General features: G+C 43.7%; 1 protein-coding gene across 3 annotated transcripts in view; it reads right to left on the reverse strand.

The window, feature by feature from the left end:
- The window catches only part of LOC139755431 (uncharacterized), a 26,904-nt gene that overhangs the window by 4,143 nt on the left and 10,261 nt on the right, over nt 1-12,500 (reverse strand). Inside the window, exon 1 of one of the 3 annotated variants that reach the window (XM_071673734.1) lies at nt 3,078-3,431. The exons of the other annotated variants lie outside the window; for them this stretch is intronic. Coding sequence (XP_071529835.1) covers nt 3,078-3,278 — 201 coding nt within the window. The 5' untranslated portion in view covers nt 3,279-3,431. Of the gene's footprint in view, nt 1-3,077; nt 3,432-12,500 lie in introns of those variants that run through there. 3 annotated transcript variants of the gene reach the window in all.

Below are 12,500 nucleotides of genomic sequence, written 5' to 3' on the forward strand. Positions count from 1 at the left end.
GAGTTTAACCACGTTACTGTTCCCCAACCCGGGATGCCGCACATGTCCGAACTGAGAGAGCAAATATGTTCAGCTGGAGAAAAAGAGCGAGGTTTGGAGTGAGGGAGGCAGGGAAGAGAAGGTGAGGTTCTAGAGTGGAATCGTCAGCGTAAGTGTGAATACGTTCAGAAACTGAATAGAGAAGATCATTTATGGGGAGAAGGAAGAGACCAAGCGATAGGATAGAACCCTGAGGAACACCAGTGGATCAAGCGATAGGATAGAACCCTAAGGAACACCTGTGGATTACGCGATAGGATAGAACCCTGAGGAACACCAGTGAATTAAGCGATAGGATGGAACCCTGAGGAACACTAGTGTTGGTAAGATATGAGAAAAGAGGTCTCTTTGCCTGATACGGCAATGGAACGGGCCGTAGATGAAGCTGTCCATCAGGGAAGAAAGCCAAGCAGGAAAACCAAAGGAGGGAAGTTTAGAAAGCAAACAGTTGTGCCACACCTTAACCCATTGGAAATATCGAGGCCCTGAGAAGGATCAGGGGTGAGTTGAATAAGAAATAAGAACACCAGTAGACGTAATACAGCGGAAGCCATACGGGTGACCACAGCAAAGGGAATGGGATTCTAAGTGTGTGAATAATCTAATGGTGAATTATAGAGGAAAAAAAAAATAAGGCACCACAAAAGAGCAGGTTTGTCACTTAGAAAAATTAGCCATTGAATGATCAGATCGGAAGAGAGGGGCAAATGTTGATTTACAGACGTTAATGGCTCTTGATTTTTAAGGACCAGGTGTGTTTTACAGTATAAGAAGTCAGATCAGCAAACTTTCGTCTTACGAAGACGTGTTTGACTTCACAAGGAACAGCCTTGCAATCATTCCCAGGCGAGGTGAAAGCAGAGCGGTCTTCAAGGGAAGGAGAAACTCTCATAACCTTAGTGTCCCAGATGCGACAGGCAATGAAGTAGGAGCGATCAAGCCGTCACTGGCGGCAGGAAGGTCTGGCTGAAGAAGGGACGCATGACTCCATCCTGGCCAGGATAACCTCCGCTATGTGGTCAGCACAGCTGGAGGTATCCCGGCCAACGAAGCAGCACTCGTCCCGGGAGAAGTCTAAAGGAAGCCATGCAGGGGATGACCACTGAGCTCCCACAAAGTGCTAGAGTAAGCGTTTAGAAGCGAGACAGGGAGGGAGGGTGGACTCGCCCGATAAGAAGCAACGAAGATGTGATTGTGGTCGGAAAACCCTAATGGGGCAGAAATGGTGTACGAATCGTGGAAGGATTCAGAAAAAAATAGAGGTTAATTATATTGTAATAGTGATCGTGACGATAGGAAACTCATGCACGATGTTAAATCATTTGTTCAAGGTCGTTAAGAACGGAAAGGAAAGGGGACTCGGCTCTACCAGGATCGTCCCGATTAAGCTTGTCTTCATGATGTGCCGTTAAATTCCCAGCGTAAATGTGAACACTTCGTAAGAGGAACCCAGAGTCGAAGGGTTGTATATGGTTGCAGAAATTTGAGAAGGAAATGAACGAGACAGAGGAGCAAGGTAGAAAAAAAAAAAAAAACGTATGAATTGGCCATACGAAGTTAGGAGACTCAAAAGGCGAGCGATTGGTATTCTTTTCTGTTTTTTTTTTTTTTTTTTTTTTTTTTTTTTTTTTTTTTTACAGTTGGCACAAACTCTAACGTTGGAGCGGAAACGATGGTTGAGATTATAGATAGAGATCGAAACTGGCATAGACAGGTGACAAATCCGTCAGGTAGAGATCCAACAGCACACAGCAGACAAACACATGGCGGCATAAAACCGCAGCCTTGAACAATTGGTGTCAGAGGGAAGAAGATCAGAGGAAAATAAACCCTTTGAACAAACAAGCCCCAAAAGATACTCCAATCAATCCATCAAACGCTCGGATATTTCTTAGCACACAAGGTCACTCGTCAACCAAACCAGACAGCAGACGATACTTTGAGTAAGCTGACAGACGATCGTCCCGAAATGGAAATGGTTCGTCAGAAAGTCACTCCCTCGGTTGAGGTGAGCGCCACACAATCAACCAGCCTACTGCAGCCACAGGTACGTGCTTCCACGAACACTACCAGCTCGTAATGATCTCACCACAAATTCCTAGACATCTTCGCTTCGACAGACGCAAACCCTTGAAGGTCGTCTTGCCTCATCTCTCCTGAAAAGAACCTGAAGCAGCTCCATCCCTCCTGAACTGATCCTAAACCCGCCCCATCCCTCCTGAACAGATCCTAAACCCGCCCCATCCCCCTGAATTTATCCTAAACCCGCCCCATCCCTCCTGAACAGATCCTAAACCCGCCCTATCCCCCTGAATTTATCCTAAACCCGCCCCATCCCTCCTGAACAGACCTTAAACCCGCCCTATCCCCCTGAATTTATCCTAAACCCGCCCTATCCCTCCTGAACTGATCCTAAACCCGCCCCATCCCTCCTGAACAGATCCTAAACCCGCCCCATCCCTCCTGAACTGATCCTAAACCCGCCCCATCCCTCCTGAACAGATCCTAAACCCGCCCCATCCCTCCTGAACAGATCCTAAACCCGCCCCATCCCTCCTGAACAAACCCTAGATAATTACTGATGTACGCTGATGAACAAAAGCAAATAAGTGTCTTCCCCAAAAGTTATGCGTCGCAGAGAACCTCGGTACATTTTACGGAGATTGTCGCAACTTGTCTGTATCGTACAGCGGCGGTAGTGCCATGTGTCCGCCTGTTGCACGCTGACGGATGTCTGCCTGACGGGTATGTCGTCACCTGACGGGTGTGCCACCTGTCTATGCCTCACGGCACTGCGCATGTCAACATCACTTGGGGTTAACATCCGTTTTTCTTCGACAGAGCCGTTATCGTGTACCCACATTAGACAGAACCGTCACTTGTCTGTCTCCACAGAACCAGCACTCCCCAGGAAGCCGCTCCGTCCCTCCTGAACTGATCCTAATCCCGCCTCATCCTTACGGGACTCGTCATCCTATATACACGTCTTTAAAGTACTGTGAGCTTAGCACCTGCATCGCCTTAAGTGGTAAAGTTACCTCTTGGTGACCCGACACGTCGAGTTCAGAGCGCTGACGCCGCTGCTTATACACAAGGACGACCACTGTAAATATTACGAGGGTGGGGATGGCGACGATGAAGATGTCCCTGGCAGCGGCCTGGTGGAGGTAGAGGATGACCAGAACCATCGACACTACGGACGTCAAGGTTATAAACATCAGAGCGTCCAGACACTTCATGGCTGTTGGAAGACCCGGGGATGGGTTGTGCGCAGGGTTGTGGCCTCACCGATGTTTCGAACACCTCTGAGGCAGTTGGTTAGGTTCAGGGTGAGTGTATTCTGTGTCGACGGTGGACGTGACGCCACATGCTTCAGTGTTCTCTTCTTTAACACACACACACACATACACACACACACACACACACACACACACACACACACACACTTACTGAGATGCAAACGCAGAATTTCTTCATGTTTTTTTAACCGTTAAATTGTCTCTTAAGTACATATGAAAACATATGTACTTACTACGGCGCTAGAGTGATTAATGACGGTTTCCGCGCGGTAATTCCATGGTCCAGGGTTAGAATGAACCAAATAGCATAAGAATAGATAAGGAAAGAAATATATTCAGCGTCAGTAACACTGCATGACTGACACTGGGTCGACCATGGCAAACGGGTGGACGACTGTGAACCAGACGAACCAGAACGTCGGGGTGAAAACTAACGAGGAATGAAACAAACCAAAGTAGATTAAAACAAGCAACAGTAGAGCTAAGGGACATGGAACGAACCATAACAAGGCAGCATATAACTAAGAACATATGAAAACGTATTGCAGTGAGCTCAAACGAGCTAGAATATATATATATATATATATATATATATATATATATATATATATATATATATATATATATATATATATATATATATATATATAAGGAGAAGGAACGGAAGAAGGGGGCCAGGTGAGGATATTTCCTCAAAGGCCCAGTCTTCTGTTCTTAACGCTACCTCGCTAACACGGGAAATGGCGAATAGTTTGAAAAGAAAAAAGATATATATATATATATATATATATATATATATATATATATATATATATATATATATATATATATATATATATATATATAAGGAACTAAAGATGAACGAAGACCAAACGAGTCTATTCAAGGTGACCTGACTAGCCAAGATACAACCAGTCTGTTTTCCCCAGGCACAGGTAAGACACTTCGTAACCCACCTGGCAACTTTGGGCACTCAGCGGTGTGTGACTGGTGCACGTTCCACTGGAGGCCTTACCACTCCCTATTCTCAGACGCTTCAACATCCCTTACAACAACAAAAGAAAAAAAAATCATAAGATCCCCAAAGTCGCCCGTATGGTAATCTCTCATTCTCGCCTGACCAGCAAGACATGTTAGTGTGGAAAGCTTATCCAGTAAGTAGGAAACGATTTGTTATTGTTATTTGCCTCTGTGGATCTCCGCAGCTTTCCCTCGTTCGCTTGTGTCTCACGCTGAAGCCATTTTGATCACCAGCTTGTGTATTTACTTATTTCTCCAGCCCGGCGAGGTAGAGCCTCGTAGGGCAATTGCTGGACCCTCTTCTATTATTAGTCTCTCATGCAAATGTCACCTGTTTATTTTTTTTTTATGTTAACTGAGGCGGCACGGGCAGCTGAGGCCCTACTCAAGGTCATCCCATTATATATATATATATATATATATATATATATATATATATATATATATATATATATATATATATATATATATATATATATATATATATATATATATATAATATATATGAGGGGGGAGGGGGATGGTATTCCATGTGTGGCGAGGTGACGATGGGAATGAATAAAGGCAGTGTGAATTGTGTGCATGCGTATATATGTATGTGTCTGTGTGTGTATATATATGTGTACATTGAGATGTATAGGTATGTATATTTGCGTGTGTGGACGCGTATGTGTATACATTGTGTATGGGGGTGGGTTGGGCCATTTCTTTCGTCTGTTTCCTTGCGCTACCTCGCAAACGCGGGAGACAGCGGCAAAAAAAAAAAAAAAAAAAAAAATATATATATATATATATATATATATATATATATATATATATATACATATTTTTTTTTTTTTTTTTTTTTTTATACTTTGTCGCTGTTTCCCGCGTTTGCGAGGTAGCGCAAGGAAACAGACGAAAGAAATTCCCCAACCCCCCCCATACACATGTACATACACACGTCCACACACACAAATATACATACCTACACAGCTTTCCATGGTTTACCCCGGACGCTTCACATGCCTTGATTCAATCCACTGACAGCACGTCAACCCCTGTATACCACATCGCTCCAATTCACTCTATTCCTTGCCCTCCTTTCACCCTCCTGCATGTTCAGGCCCCGATCACACAAAATCTTTTTCACTCCATCTTTCCACCTCCAATTTGGTCTCCCTCTTCTCCTCGTTCCCTCCACCTCCGACACATATATCCTCTTGGTCAATCTTTCCTCACTCATTCTCTCCATGTGCCCAAACCATTTTAAAACACCCTCTTCTGCTCTCTCAACCACGCTCTTTTTATTTCCACACATCTCTCTTACCCTTACGTTACTTACTCGATCAAACCACCTCACACCACACATTGTCCTCAAACATCTCATTTCCAGCACATCCATCCTCCTGCGCACAACTCTATCCATAGCCCACGCCTCGCAACCATACATATTTATATATATAAATATATTTTTTTTTTTTATACTTTGTCGCTGTCTCCCGTGTTTGCGAGGTAGCGCAAGGAAACAGACGAAAGAAATGGCCCAACCCCCCCCCATACACATGTATGTACATACGTCCACACACGCAAATATACATACCTACACAACTTTCCATGGTTTACCCCAGACGCTTCACATGCCTTGATTCAATCCACTGACAGCACGTCAACCCCGGTATACCACATCGCTCCAATTCACTCTATTCCTTGCCCTCCTTTCACCCTCCTGCATGTTCAGGCCCCGATCACACAAAATCTTTTTCACTCCATCTTTCCACCTCCAATTTGGTCTCCCTCTTCTCCTTGCTCCCTCCACCTCCGACACATATCCTCTTGGTCAATCTTTCCTCACTCATCCTCTCCATGTGCCCAAACAACTTCAAAACACCCTCTTCTGCTCTCTCAACCACGCTCTTTTTATTTCCACACATCTCTCTTACCCTTACGTTACTCACTCGATCAAACCACCTCACACCACACATTGTCCTCAAACATCTCATTTCCAGCACATCCATCCCCCTGCGCACAACTCTATCCATAGCCCACGCCTCGCAACCATACAACATTGTTGGAACCACTATTCCTTCAAACATACCCATTTTTGCTTTCCGAGATAATGTTCTCGACTTCCACACATTCTTCAAGGCCCCCAGAATTTTCGCCCCCTCCCCTCCCCCACCCTATGATCCACTTCCGCTTCCATGGTTCCATCCGCTGCCAGATCCACTCCCAGATATCTAAAACACTTCACTTCCTCCAGTTTTTCTCCATTCAAACTCACCTCCCAATTGACTTGACCCTCAACCCTACTGTACCTAATAACCTTGCTCTTATTCACATTTACTCTTAACTTTCTTCTTCCACACACTTTACCAAACTCAGTCACCAGCTTCTGCAGTTTCTCACATGAATCAGCCACCAGCGCTGTATCATCAGCGAACAACAACTGACTCACTTCCCAAGCTCTCTCATCCCCAACAGACTTCATACTTGCCCCTCTTTCCAAAACTCTTGCATTTACCTCCCTAACAACCCCATCCATAAACAAATTAAACAACCATATATAGTTTGGAGGAGGTGGAGGTGGAGGGAACGAGGAGAAGAGGGAGACCAAATTGGAGGTGGAAAGATGGAGTGAAAAAGATTTTGTGTGATCGGGGCCTGAACATGCAGGAGGGTGAAAGGAGGGCAAGGAATAGAGTGAATTGGAGTGATGTGGTATACCGGGGTTGACGTGCTGTCAGTGGATTGAATCAAGGCATGTGAAGCGTCTGGGGTAAACCATGGAAAGCTGTGTAGGTATGTATATTTGCGTGTGTGGACGTATGTATATACATGTGTATGGGGGTGGGTTGGGCCATTTCTTTCGTCTGTTTCCTTGCGCTACCTCGCAAACGCGGGAGACAGCGGCAAAAAAAAAAAAAAAAAATATATATATATATATATATATATATATATATATATATATATATATTATCCCTGGGGATAGGGGATTAAGAATACTTCCCACGTATTCCCTGCGTGTCGTAGAAGGCGACTAAAAGAGGAGGCAGCGGGGGGCTGGAAATCCTCCCCTCTCGTTTTATTTTAATTTTCCAAAAGAAGGAACAGAGAAGGGGGCCAGGTGAGGATATTCCAAAAAAGGCCCAGTCCTCTGTTCTTAACGCTACCTCGCTGACGCGGGAAATGGCGAATAGTTTAAAAGAAAGAAAAGATATATATATATATATATATATATATATATATATATATATATATATATATATATATATATATATATATATATATATATATATTTATATATATATATATATCCCTAGCCTAAGTCAGGTACCATTTTATCGACCAACCGCTAGAGAAGGATGAACAGCTGGGTTGACTGTGGAGTGACTGCCGTAACCAGGATTCGAACCTATGCCCTCGACCCTGGGCGGCCCGTGAATGCGTCACGGTCAGGAACGCTAACCGTTATATCACGTGAGTCCATACGAGATATTGTCATCTTTTCGCGTTTTTCATGAGATTTCACGTGTATGTATATACATGTGTATGTGGGTGGGTTGGGCCATTCTTTCGTCTGTTTCCTTGCGCTACCTCGCTCACGCGGGAGACAGCGACAAAGTAAGTAATTCAGGCGGAGCCACGCCAGACACAAGCACTGTTTATGACCTTCCTTGGTGACTGTATTATTATCATCAGCGCTGAGAGTCACGTCCACACCCCTCCACGGAGCAATGTCAGGAACACTGTTCTAAAAAGATTCGGGGCAGAAGCTATCACCAGTCGAGTGCAGGCTGGTGTGCGCCTCCACCGCAACATTACTTTCAAAAGTCCGGACCCGAAGCTGACTGGTGTTTTCACTGTTGGAACCTCTTCGAGACAGGCATGCATACGTTACCGACACTGTTGCCAGAATTAAGGCAGCCAGCACGTTCCTGAAAGCGCTCATCCTCCTCGAAGACTCAGACTTGGGTATCTGTATGTGTGTGGATGAAACCGAGAAAAGAAGAGAAGAGAGATAGGTAGCATGTTTGAGGAAAGAGACCCGCATATTCTGGCTCTGAGTGAAACGAACCTCAAGAGTAAAGGGGAAAATGGTTTGGAAATGTCTTAGGAATAAAGTCAGGGTTTAGCGAGAGGCCAAGAAGTAAGGAGGGAGTAGCACTACCCCTGAAGCAGGAGTTGTGGGAGCGTGTGATAAAGTGTAAGTTCTAGTTTGATGTGGGTAAAACTGAAAGTGGATGGCGAGAGATGGGTGATTGTTGGTGCTTATGCGCCTGGTCATGAGAGGCAAGCGTTTTGGGTGCAGCTGAGTGACTGTGTCAGCACTTTTGGTGTTCGAGACCGGGTATAAGTGATGGGTGATTTAAATGCGAAGGTAAGTAATGTGGCAGTTGAGGGTATGGTTGGTTCGCATGGGGTATTCAGTGTTATGAATGGAAATTGTGAAGAGCTTGTGGAGTTATTTGCTAAAAATAAGAGTGGTGATTGGGAACACTTGGTTTAAAAAGAGAGATATATACAAGGGTATGTATGTGAATAGAGGAGATGGTCAATGGGCATTATTAGATTACATATTGATAGGCATGTTTCATTTACCTCGGGACTCATAGGAATATACTTGATCACGCGCTCAAATGTGATCCTTTCCAATATATATATACATATATATATATATATATATATATATATATATATATATATATATATATATATATATATATATATATATATATTTTTTTTTTTTTTTATTATACTTTGTCGCTGTCTCCCGCGTTTGCGAGGTAGCGCAAGGAAACAGACGAAAGAAATGGCCCAAACCCCCCCCCCCCCTACACATGTATATACATACGTCCACACACGCAAATATACATACCTACACAACTTTCCATGGTTTACCCCAGACGCTTCACATGCCATGATTCAATCCACTGACAGCACGTCAACCCCGGTATACCACATCGCTCCAATTCACTCTATTCCTTGCCCTCCTTTCACCCTCCTGCATGTTCAGGCCCCGATCACACAAAATCTTTTTCACTCCATCTTTCCACCTCCAATTTGGTCTCCCTCTTCTCCTCGTTCCCTCCACCTCCGACACATATATCCTCTTGGTCAATCTTTCCTCACTCATTCTCTCCATGTGCCCAAACCACTTCAAAACACCCTCTTCTGCTCTCTCAACCACGCTCTTTTTATTTCCACACATCTCTCTTACCCTTACGTTACTCACTCGATCAAACCACCTCACACCACACATTGTCCTCAAACATGTCATTTCCAGCACATCCATCCTCCTGCGCACAACTCTATCCATAGCCCACGCCTCGCAACCATACAACATTGTTGGAACCACTATTCCTTCAAACATACCCATTTTTGCTTTCCGAGATAATGTTCTCGACTTCCACACATTCTTCAAGGCCCCCAGAATTTTCGCCCCCTCCCCCATCCTATGATCCACTTCCGCTTCCATGGTTCCATCCGCTGCCAGATCCACTCCCAGATATCTAAAACACTTCACTTCCTCCAGTTTTTCTCCATTCAAACTCACCTCCCAATTGACTTGACCCTCAACCCTACTGTACCTAATAACCTTGCTCTTATTCACATTCACTCTTAACTTTCTTCTTCCACACACTTTACCAAACTCAGTCACCAGCTTCTGCAGTTTCTCACATGAATCAGCCACCAGCGCTGTATCATCAGCGAACAACTGACTCACTTCCCAAGCTCTCTCATCCCCAACAGACTTCATACTTGCCCCTCTTTCCAAGACTCTTGCATTTACCTCCCTAACAACCCCATCCATAAACAAATTAAACAACCATGGAGACATCACACACCCCTGCCGCAAACCTACATTCACTGAGAACCAATCACTTTCCTCTCTTCCTACACGTACACATGCCTTACATCCTCGATAAAAACTTTTCACTGCTTCTAACAACTTTCCTCCCACACCATATATTCTTAATACCTTCCACAGAGCATCTCTATCAACTCTATCATATGCCTTCTCCAGATCCATAAATGCTACATACAAATCCATTTGCTTTTCTAAGTATTTCTCACATACATTCTTCAAAGCAAACACCTGATCCACACATCCTCTACCACTTCTGAAACCACACTGCTCCTCCCCAATCTGATGCTCTGTACATGCCTTCACCCTCTCAATCAATACCCTCCCATATAATTTACCAGGAATACTCAACAAACTTATACCTCTGTAATTTGAGCACTCACTCTTATCCCCTTTGCCTTTGTACAATGGCACTATGCACGCATTCCGCCAATCCTCAGGCACCTCACCATGAGTCATACATACATTAAATAACCTTACCAACCAGTCAACAATACAGTCACCCCCTTTTTTAATAAATTCCACTGCAATACCATCCAAACCTGCTGCCTTGCCGGCTTTCATCTTCCGCAAAGCTTTCACTACCTCTTCTCTGTTTACCAAATCATTTTCCCTAACCCTCTCACTTTGCACACCACCTCGACCAAAACACCCTATATCTGCCACTCTGTCATCAAACACATTCAACAAACCTTCAAAATACTCACTCCATCTCCTTCTCACATCACCACTACTTGTTATCACCTCCCCATTTGCGCCCTTCACTGAAGTTCCCATTTGCTCCCTTGTCTTACGCACTTTATTTACCTCCTTCCAGAACATCTTTTTATTCTCCCTAAAATTTAATGATACTCTCTCACCCCAACTCTCATTTGCCCTTTTTTTCACCTCTTGCACCTTTCTCTTGACCTCCTGTCTCTTTCTTTTATACATCTCCCACTCAATTGCATTTTTTCCCTGCAAAAATCGTCCAAATGCCTCTCTCTTCTCTTTCACTAATACTCTTACTTCTTCATCCCACCACTCACTACCCTTTCTAATCAACCCACCTCCCACTCTTCTCATGCCACAAGCATCTTTTGCGCAATCCATCACTGATTCCCTAAATACATCCCATTCCTCCCCCACTCCCCTTACTTCCATTGTTCTCACCTTTTTCCATTCTGTACTCAGTCTCTCCTGGTACTTCCTCACACAGGTCTCCTTCCCAAGCTTACTTACTCTCACCACCCTCTTCACCCCAACATTCACTCTTCTTTTCTGAAAACCCATACAAATCTTCACCTTAGCCTCCACAAGATAATATATATATATATATATATATATATATATATATATATATATATATATATATATATATATATATATATATATACATATATATATATATATATATATATATATATATATATATATATATATATATATATATATATATATATATATATATATATATATATATATCTTAGAGGAAATGTGTCCTTGGAATTAATAGCGTAAAAACTTGTATCTATGATTTGATCAAGGGAAGAATGGACTGGAAAGCCAAGTACCTCCACATTAATACCACCACACAGTTCCCTCGCATTACCGCGTCTAGCAGACCTGGACCACAAGAAAGAGTAGAGTACATAGAGGTCAGCAGGAGATAGTTATTTAGTACAAATGATTTTGTGTGTGTGTGTTTTTGTTTTTAGGGGCAGATCACGTAAAAGTCTTTGTTTGAGCACCTCGAGATTTGCTTTTTTCCGTTCCTTCACTTTTTTTTTGTTTGTTTGTTTTATTCGCTTTCTCTTCCTCGCCGTACTTTTGAGACCCCTCCAACAAATCCCTCGTCTCCCATAACTTTGCCCGCCAATCCACAGACGAGATATTTCCGTGTATTATAACGCCACCGTGGGTCGTGTTCACAGCGAGAAGTGGTCTTGACACCTGAATAGAAGGTGTTATAAGGTGTCCCAGTTGGTGGGTGTAGTTTGCTTGCGTTGACGCGGCCTCAGTGACCTCTAGCAGTGGATGGACCTAAAGCCCAAACGAACAACGACCCCCTGGGGCCAGAAGGACCGTATTCCAGTCATCATGAACCTAGAAAGACAATACTGGAACTCCCAGTTACTAGACAAAGGGGCTGAACGGTATAAAAGAAAAAAAAAAGCCCTAGTTAATCTTGCAACCCCCACACTGTTCATGGAAAAAAAAAACGAGCGCAAGCATTACTTGTTTGATCAGAAACGGAAAATCCGAGACATCAAATAAAGTCTCCACTACGTGGACTGGCCATGAGTTTTGTACTT

The sequence above is a fragment of the Panulirus ornatus genome, chromosome 19 (genome assembly GCF_036320965.1).
Source record: "Panulirus ornatus isolate Po-2019 chromosome 19, ASM3632096v1, whole genome shotgun sequence".
Classification (NCBI taxonomy): Eukaryota; Metazoa; Arthropoda; class Malacostraca; order Decapoda; family Palinuridae; genus Panulirus; species Panulirus ornatus.